We start from the raw sequence: 17,952 nt of genomic DNA on the forward strand, positions 1-17,952 counted from the left end.
CTTTGATACAATGTCAGACAGAAGCACAGTGTCCAAAGCTGCAGTAACACACAGGATTTTGGAGAATTCAAACCTAACGACACTAGTGTTGCAAGTGAAAACCTAGGATGGAATGCATTGATTTTTAAAAAAAAAAAAAAAGAAAAAAAAAAAAGAAAACAAAGATGTAGGTCAATCAGGTGTTCACACCTACCCCAAAGCATAAGGAAAAGATTAAAAGCAACTTCTTTTTTTTTTAAACAATACAGAAAGAATATGGCCAAGGTACACAAGTATGAGAAGACGAGGAAAGGCATATGTATTTATATAGTAAGAGAAAATCTACACTTCTATTACCTGGGATGAGAGTCTTTACATTTCAGCACATAAACACTATGAAGTTATAATAAGGAAATATTTTTTTGCAATTACATAGACTGCTTTGGAGGAACAGTCCTTATTTTTAACTAGAATATTTAGAGTTTTCTGTTGTGTCCTAACAAAAAAGTTGCCATTTCCACCAAAAACATTTCATTGGAGAATAAAGATGTATCCCTACTACTTCTTCGCAGTCTCCCTATTTATAGTTTTCAGATGTTAGCACAAACAAGCCTGATGAGAGCATCACTTCTCCATTTGAACAATCTGGTGGTGGCCTCCATTGGAACAAGGTTACTAAATTAGAGGAGCAATTCCTATGTTTTCACATCTGTTCTCCTTAAAATTTATGTGTAATTCAGTCCAGACTATAAAATACCTTATGAAGTCTCCCTCCAATGTGTAAATATTATTTGTTGTCAACTGAAAAATGTTCTGCGATTGCCACTGGGTTTATATTGGCTCCCTCTGCTGCCTAAAACGCACAAAGTGTAATTTAGTTGAGATTTTTTTTTTTTCTCTTTTCCATAAATTGTGGTAAGTAGAGAACTGCACCAAAGACCATGGCATAGCACAGAAATAATTTCTTTTATAATCCACCCAGGAAACTTTGCCAGTTCAAACCTGACTACAGCAGTATCAATATTGCCAAGCCAAAGGATTAAATAAAGAAAAAAGCCATGCACCATAGAAAGAAAAAAAAAAATCTATATGCCCTTTAGAAGGAAAACAGGCATGCTAGAGAAAAAGAATACAAAAGAAATACCATTTGGGGGTACTATGTAAGAAGAACAGTTCATTTTATGTCCAGAATTTTGAAGCAGATTTGGGAAGCTATTTTGGCACTGGTTTTAACTATTTCTATTAGTTAGTTTCTAACTCTTCTATATATTACATTCAGGTAATAATTACCTAAAATATTTTTAAATATACTGAAAACACATCTAAATAGATTTTCAGATGTTCTTTGATAGCAGTCCAAGGACATTTTTAAAAAGCTTACGTGAAATTTCAGAATGACTTATTCTAACTTTTAGCAATGAGTTATATTGGAAGATGGGAATTTCTTTAGTACTTTAATATCTGCACTCATACAAAGCTGCAGAAAAGCATCAGTTACCTGCCCATCTTCACATCATAAACTTTTCTCTTACAAAAATAATCAACCAACCATAATGAAAAATAGTATAGCCAAAGAAGCAAATAGCTCACAAGTATCTCAGAGTAAAGCACTGTAAAATTGCCAAACTATGATTTGTTTTTCCAGCTCTTACTTCCAATGTATTGATTTTAACTTTGATATGAAGAGGAATTATACTAAAGGTTTCAGTCACAGGGCAGAAGTTTTAACCTAGCCTTGACTACAGAATTTGGTCTTTGTAAAGGAGAGACAATTTTCTACATCTTCTATATCTTTCTTATCCTGCCTAAAATTTCGGCTGAGGATGAACTGACTTGCCGAAAGACGAGCCGGCGGGGAAGAAGACCGGCCTGGCTGACTAGAGAGCTCTGGCTCGAACTGAGGAGAAAGAGGAGAGTCTATGACCTCTGGAAGAAGGGGCGGGCAACTCAGGAGGACTACAGGGGTGTAGCGAGGCTGTGCAGGGAGAAAACTAGAAGGGCCAAAGCTGAGCTAGAGCTCAGTCTGGCTGCTGCTATAAAAGACAACAAAAAACACTTCTTCAAATACATTAGCAGCAAAAGGAGAGCTAAGGAGAATCTCCAGCCCCTAGTAGATGTGGGAGGAAACACAGTGACCAAGGATGAGGAAAAGGCTGAGGTACTTAATGCCTTCTTTGCCTCAGTCTTTATTAGCAGGGCCGAATGTTCTATGGGTACCCAGCCCCTGGAGTTGGAAGATAGGGATGGGGACCAGACTGGAGCCCCCATTATCCAGGGGGAAATGGTGAGTGACCTGCTGCACCACTTAGACACTCACAAGTCTATGGGGCCTGATGAGATCCACCCGAGAGTACTGAAGGAGCTGGCAGATGTGCTCACCAAGCCCCTTTCCATCATTTACCAGCAGTCCTGGCTAACTGGGGAAGTCCCTGCTGACTGGAGATTAGCGAATGTGACACCCATCTTCAAGAAGGGCCGGAAGGAGGACCCGGGGAACTACAGGCCTGTCAGCCTGACCTCGGTGCCGGGGAAGCTGATGGAGCAGATCATCCTGAGTGCTATCACACGGCATGTAGAGAATAACCAGGGGATCAGGCCCAGCCAGCATGGGTTCAGGAAAGGCAGGTCCTGCTTGACCAACCTGATCTCCTTCTATGATAAGGTGACCCGCCTAGTGGATGAGGGGAAGTCTGTGGATGTTGTCTATCTAGACTTCAGTAAAGCCTTTGACACGGTTTCCCACGGCATTCTCCTGGAGAAACTGGCTGCTCATGGCTTGGACGGGTGTACTCTTCGCTGGGTAAAGAACTGGCTGGACGGCCGGGCCCAGAGAGTGGTGGTGAATGGAGTTTACTCCGGTTGGCGGCCGGTCACAAGCGGTGTTCCCCAGGGCTCGGTGTTGGGGCCAGTTCTGTTTAACATCTTTATCAATGATCTGGACGAAGGGATCGAGTGCACTCTCAGTAAGTTTGCAGACGACACCAAGTTGTGTGGGAGTGTTGATCTGCTGGAGGGTAGGCAGGCTCTGCAGAGGGACCTGGACAGGCTGGATCCATGGGCCAAGGTCAATTGTATGAGGTTTAACAAGGCCAAGTGCAAGGTCCTGCACTTGGGCCACAACAACCCCATGCAATGCTACAGGCTTGGGGAAGAGTGGCTGGAAAGCTGCCTGGCAGAGAAGGACCTGGGGGTGTTGGTTGACAGCCGCCTGAATATGAGCCAGCAGTGTGCCCAGGCGGCCAAGAAGGCCAATGGCATCCTGGCCTGTATCAAAAATAGCGTGGCCAGCAGGACTAGGGAAGTGATTGTGCCCCTGTACTCGGCACTGGTGAGGCCGCACCTCGAATACTGTGTTCAGTTTTGGGCCCCCCACTACAAGAGGGATATTGAGGTACTGGAGCGCGTACAGAGAAGGGCAACGAAGCTGGTGAAGGGTCTGGAGCAGAAGTCTTATGAGGAGCGGCTGAGGGAGCTGGGACTGTTTAGCCTGGAGAAAAGGAGGCTGAGGGGAGACCTCATCGCTCTCTACAACTACCTGAAAGGAGGTTGTAGAGAGGTGGGGGTCGGTCTCTTCTCCCAGGTAACAAGTGATAGGACAAGAGGAAATGGCCTCAAGTTGCGCCAGGGGAGGTTTAGACTGGATATTAGGAAATTTTTCTTCACCGAGAGGGTTATCAAGCATTGGAACAGACTGCCCAGGGAAGTGGTTGAGTCGCCATCCCTGGAGGTATTTAAAGGACGTTTGGATGAGGTACTTAGAGACATGGTGTAGTGATGGTTTTTGGCAGTGTTAGGTTTATGGTTGGACTCGATGATCTTAAAGGTCTTTTCCAACCTATATGATTCTGTGATTCTGTGATTCTGTGACTTTTTTCCCCCCCTCTCCAACTAAGATGAGATGTCAAATTCCTCTAAATTCAAGTTCCTATAAAATCACCCTAGGTTTTGAGTTTTGTTCTCACCCCCTCAGTTCTGTGGTCACTTTCACTGAGAAGGCGACAAATGATAAATGTATAAATCAAAAGAACAAAGTAGAGCAGTAAACTGACTACAGCATATAAAATTATTGTATTGGACATAAGATGAAATGTACCCAGGGCTTGTACCTAAGAGCTAACAGTTTTTTCCTTAGTTCCAAAGATTCTTATCCTCAGTACTGTGCAACTTTCCTCTCTCCAGAGATTGCAGTCTGGTGATGAATGAAAAGTCTGAGATGAAGGTAGCAGACCCTGACATACACACATTTCTGCTCAGTGGGTTACAACTTAAACATGAGTACAAATAAATGAATATAAAAATATTTCTCTCATGTAGTATTACCTCCATTTAGTCTTTGTTCCACTCAGACAGTTTCTTCTGGAATATTAATATTTGGGTTATTTTGAACAGGCAACCAGACTATAAACCACAGAAACAGTCCCCAGTGAAATTTCAGAATTACACATTCAATTTTTTTCACAAGGCTCTTGTGATGATGACTGTAAGAAGTTTTACATATTGCAAGACTCCTTCAGTATTTAATCTGCAACCGAAGGAAGAGAGGATGCTTTAGATCATGCTCAGGTTTAGAATTTACGCATGTTGCCCAATAAACAAGACTTTACACATTGTACACCATACCACTATTCTTTCTTCATCAGTATAGAAAATCAACTGGACTTTCATTCTTTAGAGAAACAGACACATTTTCGAGCACAAAGCTAACTTCAAATTCATCAGCTATTAACATTCTCCAAAAACATCTCAATCATTTTCTTGGAGAAAAAGAAAGAAGAGAAAAAGAAACAAGCAATCTACAATGCAATGAATCAGATTGTTACACATGGTGTATTTCTACATAGATGATGTCAGTGAACATTTCTGTAGCTTTCTTCCCAGTTATTAAAATCCTATTATTCCTATTATTAAATTTGTAGAGAAGAAAGAAATAGTTTGTCATTAGGACCAACATTTCTTAAGGGGCATATTCATTAACAATATTTCAATAATTAGATCAATCACACCTAAGTTTGCAGAAATTCCATCCTGCAAGAGTGTCTATTTTATAATTTTGTGGCAGATAAAATCTTTCCATGTAAATGCCTGAACTCCTGCTCAAGTAAAAAAATCTGTCATGAACATAAAACACTAAGAAATGGCATTTTCTTAACGTAGTATTGTACATTTTTCTCTTGCATATACCCTGATTGTATTCATAAACAGGCCTATGGGAAAAGAACAGCAAACAAACAAGACTGGATAAATCTGCAAGATTTCCATTTCCTGGTTTCCAAAGAAGCAGTTGCAAGCTGTATTCGACGCCACATAGCCCAGAGGACATCTGCAGAGGCAGGTACGTTTTCGAAGTGGAAGAAGCACCGACAGCATGGGGTGGGAAACACCAGTGCAGGCAGCATGAACCCTTTCCACCAGTGAGAAAAGCAGTGCTCTACGATTACCCTAGTTTTCCCTCAGGCATCCAAACCCATCAGGCTTCCCTGCCAAGCTCCTGTCACCCATTGGCAACCACATTAAGAATGGTCTACATCTCAGTATTATTAGAATAAGCTAGTTTTAGTTACAGAAATGTGAATCTGGCAGTACTGCTACAAGCATACACAAATTATACAAATCAATTACTATTTGGAAAACAAACTGGCTTGTGTTTACCACTGATAAATGATACAGCAGAATACTTAATGACACCCAACCATTTGCAGAACATGCAAGCTGCGCCAACAAAATAGATAAACTCAAGAGTCTTGGACATCTACCTAGAGCTCTTTAGCTGATGCCTCTGGACTCTGATGAGTTTACTGGGTATGTATCACACACCCACAACTATAAGCTGCAACAGATGAATACTTCAATGCAGCTTTAGGATGAGATGAAGAATGGAACAATTCATTAAAAGAGACATTCATTTACAGAAGATTGGAGCTTTTAAAAGAAAAAAGATGACAGAATAAAAACTGCACTCTGGATGTAGCTGAAACAACTTACATCCATGAGTCCTTCAGCTATTAATATGACAAAGTTTTTGGTAAAGTGCCCTCACCGAAAGAGACTTGTGAAGGAACTAGAATTGAATCGTGCAGATCATTAGCTGAAAGAACTGTTTCCTTTCAGATAATGTTTTATTTTGCTAGCTTTCAAGAATATCTTCTTTCCATTTTTTCCACAGTTTTCTGGAGACATTTATAGTTGTTTTCAAATTCAACATTTTCCACCTATATTTTTCCCAAATTAAAAGTATTACTACATGATCAATCACTTGATCTTTATCAATGTACAGCATAACACATGTTGCTGTAAATGTTTACATGCATGCACTTTGCTTGCAGCAAATACAAGATCATGCAACTTACCCAAAATCTCTTTCACCTCAACTAGAGAATTCCTACCTCATGACAGGAGAAGAGCCGAACTCCTTCCATCTGATGGAAGACTGGGTAGTGGGTGTTATCAATTGTATCACGGCGGTAGACATCTCCCACTGCCAGAAAGGCATCTAGGCCGGAGTGTATCAAGTCCCACTGATGAGCTGATGTATGTGCTCTTAGCATGTGATCACGATTCAAGTAATAGTTATCCTCTTTCCTTCTGCTGGCATGGTTTTGTGGGATAAGCAAACTATCAAAATTCTGCTGTACCGTAACCACTGGAGAAAGACCGTCATAGACAGAAAACAGCGGAGTCCCACGGCGTCCTATATATTGTTTGTAAAAGTGGTCCTTCACCTGCTCCTTGATTAGCCACAGAGGGTGATGCTTTTTGTTGTGCAAGTTCTTCCCCACCTTGGAAAGAATCTTCTCTGTGACATTGCTGTAGTCATCTCGAGGATAAGCTTTACCAAGCAGTTCCACAGTATTTGAGCAGGGTGTGTTGGCAGCAAAATCTGAAGGTACCGACTTGGATGAAGAATGCCTTGAATGGGTGGGAATTCCTCTTACCTTTACTTTTGGTGATAATGCTGTTTTAGAATACTTAGCTACTCTCATTAATTTCCAGAGCATTGCCATTGCAAACTCTTTTATGATCTAGAGAAAGAAAAAAAATTTTTAAAAATTGAGTTAGGAACTGCAATCTTGCTGCAGGAATTGGTAGTATCTCAGGGATAAGTGAAATCCAATGTCTGCTTGATTAATATGACAAAGTTCCCATAATAAACCACTATTTTGACTTCAGAGGAGGGAAAAGACCCTTGTGATCAAATTTCAGCTAGGATATCTTATTCAATTATCAGTCTTCTGCATCATTGCATCAGTATTAATGACTCTAGACCTAGCCTTAACCCCATTCCAGATACTGCTACTCTTTACAGCTGAATAAACATCAGGCCTTCTTTGAAAGAGTATATTTCATCCGGTTAAAATATGAAGCAATAACTGAATAGTACTTGTGAGAAACTCAGAAATTTAACAATACCCTTCGGCAGTCAGGGACTCGCTTATAACAAAACCCCAAGCATTAACTTATTGTTGTATCATCTCCCCCCATTAGCAGAAGCTACGGAAGGCATTCCATATCGACCAGATTCATGTGGCACACACTATGCAATCAGCGCTAATTCTTACTTAATGCCAAACAAAACCAGTTTAACCTTTCAAACCACTGAACCACTGTGAAAAAACAGATGGCCAGACCACAAGGCATATATTTATATATAAACAGCACATGAAGTTTGCATATGAGTACTGCACAAGATTCACAATAAAGGCTCCACATAGCCAGAATCAATGTTAGCATTTCGGGGTGAGCACAAAACCCCTTTTCCATCTGTTCCCAAAATGGCTATTTTCACGGCTTACACCGCTGTACTGGGCAGAGAGGCTTGCCAAGTATCAGGAAGGTGAATGAAGTGATGAGATTCTGAAAGATGTCTGAACAACTTATTTCCTATCAAAGGGCCATCTTTACACATCCGTCCTATTTACAAACAGGCTTTGTGCTTCACATGTACACAGCTGCATTACTCTGTAGTGTTCAAAGAGGTAATTCCAAAAACAAAGAGTTTTGAGGATCACAAGCCCTTCAGTCACTCCAAATGCATATGCCCACTCTGAGATGCAAAATCACTTGAAAATCTATAGTTGGGCTTCACAAATATTAGCACAGGTTCCAGTAAAATAATTAAGCATTACAATTTGCTTATTACGGAATGGGAAAACAGAGGCACTAGAAGTTAAGTGACTGGGGAAAGGCATCTGCTCCAAACAACAAACTGCTTTGTATTTCTCTATGAACCAAGAAATCCAGAACCACAGGTCTCCTGGGTGAGAAAATTTCCCATGATAGTCTTCTTAAAGAAATGGGGGAAGAAAGGGCATAAGCAATGAATAGATCACAGTCTTCAAGGGATAGCTTTCCAGTATCTGGCTAGCTTTCTACAGGAACATAAGAGAAACAAGTGTAAAAAAACAACAAACAAGCTAAGATTATTTTTCATACTCTTAAGCTCCAGAAATATATATGCAAATAGAATAGACACATTCTAGAATACAGAGTCCCCAAAAAACAGATCTGTAAAAGATAATGGGTATTTTCATATTTGGCTTCCTTTCTTCTGGCTTGCGTCCGGATGTTCTCTATAGTTCTATTTCCTGAAGTAATTGTATCTCAATAAATCAAAATAAAGGCAAGTTGGGTAGTCAGAAATTAAATTTGGCAGGGCAGCATTAAGATTACTAAATATTTTGTTTAATCCTTTTTCTGGTCAAATATCTTAAGAAAAAAAGAGGAGCTACAACTTTTATCTAGTTTTGAAACTTTTAAGAAGGACTGCCTTTTTTTTTTTTTTAAGAGTTTGCAAAACTATTTCACCAAATTAGTTCTTGGCCATTACTGATAAGGTTCTTCCATAAATGAATTCACACCCCCACACCCCCCAGAAACCCCTCTGACATAGACTAAACAAGGGATAGCCTTACGTTTTGAAAAGAGGCTCCATTTTCCCCAAACATACGTTCTCCTTCATGGAAAGTGAGCTCTCATTTTCAAACAGCTGCTTGAAATACCCAGTTCTAGTCAGATAATGAATTCAGCTTCCCTTAAATAAATATCACCATCTGCCCATACATTTATTTTTCTAAAAAATTCGATTCAAAACTTATACATAACTGTAACGTACAAAAAACTCTCGTGACTTTATTGTGAGTCTCGTGATGTTTGCTTCTTTCCTAAATACCATTCCTCTGAGAATCAGACAACCATATGAGAAGTTATGCTTTCACATAAACAGTTGTTCTCATGATTATAACTTTATGGAAAAAGAAATTAGAACATGAACCATGGGGGGGGGGGGGGGGTGTAGGGCCTTTTGTTTGTTTATTTTAAGACTCGTGATTTTTAAGGGAGATTCTAACGTGTACATCTCTAAGGGCTTACCTGATGATTTTTCAGTATTTGTAATGACCAACACTGCTATCAGTTTCTGATAGTTCAGAAACGCTAATATTTCTGAGCAAGCGATATATACTCTTCACAAATTTGTACAGGACAAAAACCCACATATGAATTTGTATCAGAGTTTTCATCCTAACGTTATGTTTGTGCCTTAAATAGTTACATTGCATTACTATCTGCGCTATTATTCTAATCTAAAGCAAAATCTATTGTGAGCAGTAAGGAAAAAAGTTACAGTTATCCAGTGTTATTCGATGAGGTATCCAATGTTCAAGTACTGCAAACAACAGCAAACAAGCAGTAAAGGATGCATCGACATGCTTTCACACAAGAGTGCCAGAAACATTGAAGTCCTCCACCTACACTCTTGTGCTCCCCTCTCCCACCGCAGACTCATGTATGCTACTTCCAGGATCATTACAGAAAAATGGTATTGGACTTAGTTCAACTCAACTGGTGATAAATCACATTTGGGGAGAGAAGCCATAGAGAAGGAAGGAAAAAGCCATGTTTACACTCTTTACACTGTACAAGAAACCTTCAAATCAAAGAAATGTTTACCAGGGCGGAGAGCAACACTGGAAAATAAAGAAATCTCTTTATCTTTCTGCTAGCAATAAATAACTGATGTTAAGGATACACTAATTACTTATGTTCACTTGTAATAAATAGACAGTTATTTCTAGTAGACGTCTATCTAAGGGTCTGAAAAAGCACAGTTTAAATTTATCATTTTCTTCCTTCATTTCCACCATGCTTATTATTTGGCAGTAAAACGAAACTGGTTTCTGTGCCCACTGACAAAACCTGAATCCCACAGCAAAGACTGCCAGCCAGCTAACAACCACAGCAAGCCAAACAGCAGCTGTAGGTCCTCTAGCTGAAAACAAATACATAAATGGGAAATAAACATTGAACAACCACCACTGGCATCTATGATCCAAAGGTGGCAAAGCGCTCCACCAGCATTACCAGTGGGTAACGCGCTCTGGGCCTGACAGTGGCTCCAACTCACAGCTGGGAGCCAACACCGGGTTTTGGAAGCAGGCTGCCCCACCAGTGGCTCCCAGTGGGGCTTCTCAAAGCGCTGCAGGTAGACGTCCAAGCACCAGGCCCACCATCTCCTATTACACAGGTCCTGACCTTGACGCTGCCACTGCCACATTCCTGGGTACCTCAGCAGCTCCTCTGAAGCTCCACGAGCCTGTCGCTGTACCTCAACCTCCATACTGAGATGCATAATACAACTGCAGGAACTCGGATCTTCGATAGGGATGACATCGTACATTATGTTTTGGCAATACATTTGGAACCATGCTTGCATGTGGGTATGAGTTTTTGAGCAGCTTCAAGGTAGAGCAGAGGGCAGGAGGTGCCACCTATGCCACCCAGCGATGAAGGCATCATAACAACCCTGTCTGTGCTGTGGATAGACCGGGCACAGATGTGACCGCACTTGCCAATGTCGGTCCTCTACCACAGACCCCGTGCCATTTCTACAGCGGTTTCAGTTGATGGGCAAGGCTCCTTCATCCCCCACAGAAAACCAACCATCCCCCGTGCAGCAGCACAGCAGACATTACACATGCAGAAGTACACCACAGTCAGGAGCTTAACAACAGGGAAACAGCAGACAGAATACCAAAAATGTATCGTGATTTTGGAGCACATGCAAAAGGCAGTTTGATGTGATGAGGGATCATATTGCTGTACTGTTAAGGCATGCCTTTTCATGTCTAAATCCAGGTTTCCATGTCACAGTGCAGCAAGGATTAAGACAGCATTATCACAGCTGCAGTGGTATTTGTCACAAGTCCTCTCTACTCCACTGAGGTTTGGAAAGAATCGTAGAATCAGTGAAATTCCTCCTTACACCTGCCTTGAAAAAGGAGGAGAAAAGGGGGGTAGTTTAGCAGCTCACAATGACAAGAAAAAGGACTGTGCACCAGCGTTGTTTTATTCACCCACCTCTCCCAGAAAAGTGGAAGAGAGAGAATGCTCTTGTTCGAGCAAACTAGAGCCCACCAGTGAACCAAACAGGCCTGCTTTCAGGGCCAGTTGCTAGGTATTCATATCTGAACGAAGGGCATCCTCACTCCCGCTGACCGCTTTTCTGTATGCCCTGTGCTTTTTACTGTTTATGGCTGCAGAAACACAGATGGGCTACTGCACACATAAACCAAAGTACATGACAGGTTTGAAACCAAAATTCTACAAAGATGAGAGTCTGTCTCCTATCCAAGAATAGCTAATTAATGCAAGACTCTGAAGTGCCATGGAAAATGTTAGAAAAGTTGGGCTGCCACAATTTTATGATGTGACAGCTTTTATCTACCGTATGTGTGGGGAGGGGAGTTCAACCAACATAGCATATGTTAAAACAAAAATTATAAACATATGCTAGGCTGCTAAAATTGGACATTTACCAGTCTGCTTAGCAATTTAGCTAAGCATTGAATTTTAGTTTTGAAAACTATGTAGGCATACAGCAGCAAATATCATTGTATTGCTATGACCATATCTACATTGCATAGGATATAACAGAAATTATTTTGCATGCAATACTAATAACGAGCTCAGATTTTTTTTTCAAGCTCATTTTAAAATGCTGATATATTGTTACACACCAAAACAGACTTTCACTATTATTGAGCATGCTGAATTTATGCTATACACAGAGACCTCTGAAATAGACTTACAGACAACTTAGAATGGATCCATTTTTGAACCTGACCTCCCAAGGGCAGAACATTTTCAGATGTCCCTGATGATGGCTAAACACCCAATGGAACAAAATATTACATGCACTACAAAGCACCAAGCAAGATAACATAGCCTTCAAGTATTTGGCTCTTAATTTTTTTCATGTACTTGGAGTTCATCTAGTTAATAATCATCAACAAGTTCCAAGAAACATACAGAATAACTTTTTTTTTGTTATTTTTCTTAACCTGAGCAAAAATGTGTCATAAGCTGGCTTGCTGTCTGCTTTCTAATAGAGATACATTAATCATGATGCCACCTTCAGCAACATTTTGAGGCTTGCAATATTGAGAGAGAAAATTAAAAAACCTTTTCTGGGATAAGGCATGACCATGTTCGCTCTCAGTGTTACATGTAAGACCTTCTTAAATATGAAATAAAAGGTATTAACAACCACGCACCTTTTCCACTGATCCAGAAGATGCCTATTGCCTGAACAAAGGCCAGTATTTCATGCCCTGTCTTATATACATGAGCACCTGCAGGCAAGCACAGAGAACATGGTCCATACTTCCGAAGTAGACCTTCAACCACCTTCACCATTCTTCAGGACTGGAGGATGGGCTAAGATAGTCACAGCAGGCAGCAAGTCTTTGGAGAGGGGAACACACTTCTGCAAGGACCTCTGGGCAAGCACCAGTTTTAAAATGTTTTGAACCACCGCTTGAGTACACTCGTCATTCAGTTTCAGGTTGGATATTGCAAATGATGACAAATGTCGTATTCACATCACACTGCAACAAGTTTCAGTTCCCCACGCGGTCCTCCAAAGGCTGCTACAGGCACTAGTTTCCCTGATACACAATGTCACTCCAAGATTGCTCAGGTTTATCCATATGTTTCCCACTTATTAAAAGGATAATACTTCAAGACATATGATTCAAGACAGGTAAAATGTGTTTCAGTAGTCAAAAGACTTGCAAACTCTGTAGCTGTGCTGCCTAGCTGGTATAAGACTGTTTCAAAGATCGACATAATCAGGTTTCAAGACAACCTGTAGTGAATTTGGTTTGAGCAGTTCAGAAGTAGAGTATCCACACATTGGAATTTGTGATCAGCAAGCTAGTCAGGTACATCAAATTGCTGAATTATTCAGGGAATATAATAATTTTTTAAAAGAGAAAAGTGTACAGCATAATTGACATTAGAAGCTAAAGACCAAAGGCAAACAAATCCAGACTTCTGGTTCTAGAAGATGGAAAGACACCAAACTCTATAATATGCAAAATTCATAAGTTTAAGGTGAGCAGTCCAACCATACCATTTTTAGTTGAACAGAAAAAAACAGATTAATAAAAACAAAATAACCAAAACAGTATCTAATTTTCTTTCATTTATACCTTAATTATTTCTTGATTTTCTTTTTCAGAAATTAAAACAGTTTGTTTTTTACTGAAGAAATGTCAATTAAGCCTTTTAGTGGAAACTTTCAATAGTGTGTGATGACTAAGGCACACAAAACTACTGAAAATTAAGCAGCTGTGACCTGAGCTCCTACACACCCATGCTCTTCCCTCCCTCCACAATGAGACAAAATAGCTAATAGTTAATTCTATATTTTAAGGGAAAATCCTCATTACACAAACGTATTTTGAATGCATTACAGTACAAATTACAGGCGGCAGAAAGGCAATGCAGAAATCATTCTTAAATATTCTCAAATGTGTCTTCTGCTTTTAAATACATCCATTTTTCAAGGGATGCAATCTGAAAAAGCACTACCTTTGTCTGCTGAGGGAATATTCTTTTTCCAATACCTTTAAAATGTTGCCAACTAGCTTTCTTCCTTAGAAGACATATTGTAAATAATTGTCAGATGAAAGGGACAGAGACTTTTAAATACCTATAAAATCCTCACTGCAGTCAAGATTACCACTATCTCTTCTGCCTTCTTTTTTGCACCAATATCAGCAACTCTATTATCTGTATTTTTTCTATAGAGGTATATGCTATCAAGAATTTTATTCCTATGGAGTTTTATCTGAGTAAAAATTAATTTATTTAGAAATTAGATATCAGCAGTATTTACGTGTAGTGGTATACTTTCTTAGTTCTGATTAACTACAGCATTTGGACATAATAAAACCATAGAGACCTCATCCTGCCTTAACAGGAAGAGAGAGTAATACATTTTTGCAGTCAGTTATTAAATGCCAAGAAAGGGACATGTGCAGACTTGGTAACAGTGCAAAGGACAGCAGAGGAAGTATAAGTAATTAATTTTAAGTATTAATAATTTCCATGATAGTAATCCAAAATACTATACCCTAAAAACAACTCCATTAAACATGGTACATGCTGCACTCCTGAAGCAGCAGAACCTCCTAACTTCAGCACTGCTTCTCATGTAGAGAAAGTCACCTATAGGTGCGTTGCCATGTGTCAGTGGTCTCTGGTGGGATGAAGACACACATTGCAATACACTGCAAAAAAGCATAAAGCTATAGGTATATGCTTTATTTTTAAAATTTAAGGCAGAATGGCTCAACCGCAGCCACCAGAAGTGCTGGATCCTCCTGGTGGGCCCACCGGGAAGCTGCAATCTCCCTTCTGGAGAAGTGCTGTACCTCCCTGGCAATGGCAACGGCAGGAGCAGCCCAGCCCTCTGGAGATGCCTGTGGTAGACAAAGAAGATATCCTTCAACTCAGAAGGCATCATTCACTGATCAAATAATGACTGCCTGCTTCTTCCAGGGAAAAGGCAGAAAGAAACACAGCAACACCTTACATACCAGATTCAACACACATGCTACCTAATGAGCTAGATTTAACTTTCATCTGCAAAATATTCAACATGCCCAAATACCCAAATTTCAGACACCTCATACGGCACAGTGAAAAATTAAACTTGAGAAACGAACCCACCCCACCCAATACTAAGAAAACGAAATTACTTAGATGGGTCATGCCAGAGGAGGTGGCTAACGTGAATCACTCAGTTAATCCACAAACTAGGAGAAGTCTTCAGCTTTATCTGCTGTCTCCCGGTAGCACTCTGATTCCTGCCATCTCCTTCCATTCTTGAGGAGAACTGGGGAAATCCATGACTCATAGATCTCCAGATGCCCTCCTTAGCAATACCCTAGACACAACACTGTAGTTTAAAAGAATCATCTAAATATTAATATGAAATAATAAATATAATGAATATTTTAAACCAGGGAGTTATTTCATAGTTTAAATATGTATGTAATCAACATTTAAATCAAACTAGCCTTTCTTATCATGTTTCAATCCTAAGTGGTGGTGGGGGTATTGTAAGTTTTGTGTCATATCAATTTTCTGTCACACCAAGCTCTAAAGAGATCAGTTTCACATCCGTGCTATCATTGTGAGCCAAAGTATCACCAGAGATCCACATCTCAGACCTAGCTGTGATGTGAACTTGATCTCAACTCAAACCCAGCTGCAGTATCACGCCTTCGTCTGTCTCTATTATAGAAATAATGAAAGTCTGTGAACAGACAGAGCCTTTACCAGGACTATGTATATTTCAACAGCCAATCAAAAAAAGAAAGACAGAGACAAATTTCTCTACGGATTTTACTTCAGAATCAATAAGTCTCACAGACTTCAGTATGGATAAAGAAGAGAAAAGGTAGATGTTTGCAGCTGAGACTCCACTGCAGTCCAATACCTCCCAGTTAGAAAAATGTATGATCACACGTGTACGAAGAAGTCATCTCTAGTTTGAACTGCACCGTCTTCATTTATCTGTCACGGGCTCTGACAAAGTGTTTAAGGAAAAGATTAGAAGGCTCCTAAGGAAGGAACTGCATTTCCCTGCCTGGGGCACACCACTTCTCTGAGGTTGGTAGGAACAGGGCTGAAATATTAATGAGTAAGCCATTTGTCAAGAAAATTATGCAAGAAACCTTGGCAGCTACACAAAGAGGCAAGCAATGAGATACCAAGCTAGGGTAGTACAAGCTAAGCGGTTAAAGGAGGGGGGGGGGGGGGGGGGAGAAAAAAAATCACTTTAGCTGGCTTGTCCATGCTCATAAGCTTTGGAAAAAAACAATAAATGAATGAATGGGAGTATTTAAAGGTAAAAATTCATTAGACTCAGAATTAGTAATAACAGATACTAACTTCTAAAAGGGACTGTGAGCCGCTCTAAGATCTAGAATTGAAGTTTTCAAGTCTTGATTCCTCCAAGAAATTAATTCTAGTGATATTCTTTGCAAATAAATTAGCTTACCATGTAGTACGTGAGCTAAAAGGTGCTGTCATGACAGAAGCTGCTTAATTATTGAAAATTTACATAAAAAAATGGAAAAAAAAAATTCCTATGACAGATACACAAAAACTAAAAAATAAACTCTTCTTGAGGTTTCCTCACAAATCATAATGAAGAAAGACAAAGGCGAAATTGTAACTGTTGTGTCAAGTCAGATGTTAAAATCTATACTCCCTAAAAAGACCTAAGAACTAAATCAGCTCCAGGAGTTTCCATGTATTATTTCTCCATAAGTGGTACTTAAAAGAAAACAGTAAAACAAAAAACCAAAAACGATTAAGAAAAGATTCAGTCAGACTCCATGTTCCTACCATTTTTTCCCACATTTTACATTCATTCCTATATTTTACATTTATTTACATAAAATTATATCACAAATTTTGATATAATTTTAATACAAGTATGCTTTTAGGGCCAGGTATACTATAATTTTATATAGTGCTTTCTGTATAATAAATTTGACGGCTTAGTTTTTAAAGGGACATTGCTAATTTTTCAGTGTAAGCAAATTTGAAAAGCATGCAAAGCATCATCATATATTACCAAGAAAAGTAATCTAAAACTTTCATTAAAAAAGAAGGTGGTCTTATTGGCAAATAAAGGAAATTATTAAGGTATGTTGATTTACCAAAACACTGTCATAGCCACCTTGCTAAACATGTCCAACAATGTGATCCATGGGTTCGATCACCATTGAAACCAGCTGGACACAGTGACACGTATACAGAACAGTGTTATACAGCAGCATTTAGACTTTCATTTAGCAGCACTCTGCTCTTACATAGCATATCTCTACATGGGATCTCAAAGTGCTTTTTGGCCATGGGAAAAGTATTGCATTATTTATACCCATCATTAGTGCAGCAGCTCCCAATTCAAAAGTGCTGTACTTCAGCATCTTGGCCTACGCTTATTTTTTCTTTCCAAACTGTTTGATTATATTGCCATTTTTTCCTCCATGTTCAGAATTTTTTTGTTGTTTGCAGTATCATTTTATCAACAATTTAACGAGTATAAGGGCTACTGTGAATAGAATCAAAACGTTTTGAAAGCAGCTTACCAAAAATCGCCCATTAGGAATCATGCCAAACAGTTCAGAAATGCTGAGCTATTACCATTGAAACAACCTTCTCCCTGAATGTGCAGATTTTTAACGCTCAAACCTTCATTCCTCAAGCAAGAAGTACAGAGGCATTGCTCTGTTTGTATTGTGTCTCAAACTTCATAGGCCTTAGCGTTATTGTAATTATAATTACGTACTTAGTATGATCAGGAGAGATCAAATGGAGATGCAGAAGGCACTTAGGGGAGATGGGAAGGTAAATAAATGAAGTGTTGTTGAGGCAAACAGGGATACGAAAGAAGAAAGTAACCAACTGGGTGAAGTGGCATGGGACACACCATTGCCGCTGTATCTGCTCCACGGCAGGGTTGGCCTGCAAACCAGCACGGCATTCACAAATCATCATCTTTTAACTAGGATTTCACCTCTGATCACCACATTTACCAGAACCAAAGATAGCATTTACTTTGATGAGGAAATTATGTGCGTGTTAGGGGCCTCTTTTGGGGAAGTTTCACGTTAT

At 39.7% G+C, this 17,952-nt stretch overlaps 1 protein-coding gene across 3 annotated transcripts in view; it reads right to left on the reverse strand.

Annotated features, from left to right (window-relative positions):
- The window catches only part of FARS2 (phenylalanyl-tRNA synthetase 2, mitochondrial), a 247,651-nt gene that overhangs the window by 188,464 nt on the left and 41,235 nt on the right, over positions 1-17,952 (reverse strand). For 2 of the 3 annotated variants that reach the window (XM_075493893.1, XM_075493892.1), the window contains exon 3: positions 6,363-6,998. The exons of the other annotated variant lie outside the window; for it this stretch is intronic. In XM_075493893.1, the coding sequence (XP_075350008.1) occupies positions 6,363-6,980 (618 nt within the window). In that variant the 5' untranslated portion in view covers positions 6,981-6,998. The remainder of the gene's footprint in view (positions 1-6,362; positions 6,999-17,952) is intronic. 3 annotated transcript variants of the gene reach the window in all.

Source organism: Mycteria americana, chromosome 2 (genome assembly GCF_035582795.1).
Source record: "Mycteria americana isolate JAX WOST 10 ecotype Jacksonville Zoo and Gardens chromosome 2, USCA_MyAme_1.0, whole genome shotgun sequence".
In the NCBI taxonomy this organism is placed as follows: domain Eukaryota; kingdom Metazoa; phylum Chordata; class Aves; order Ciconiiformes; family Ciconiidae; genus Mycteria; species Mycteria americana.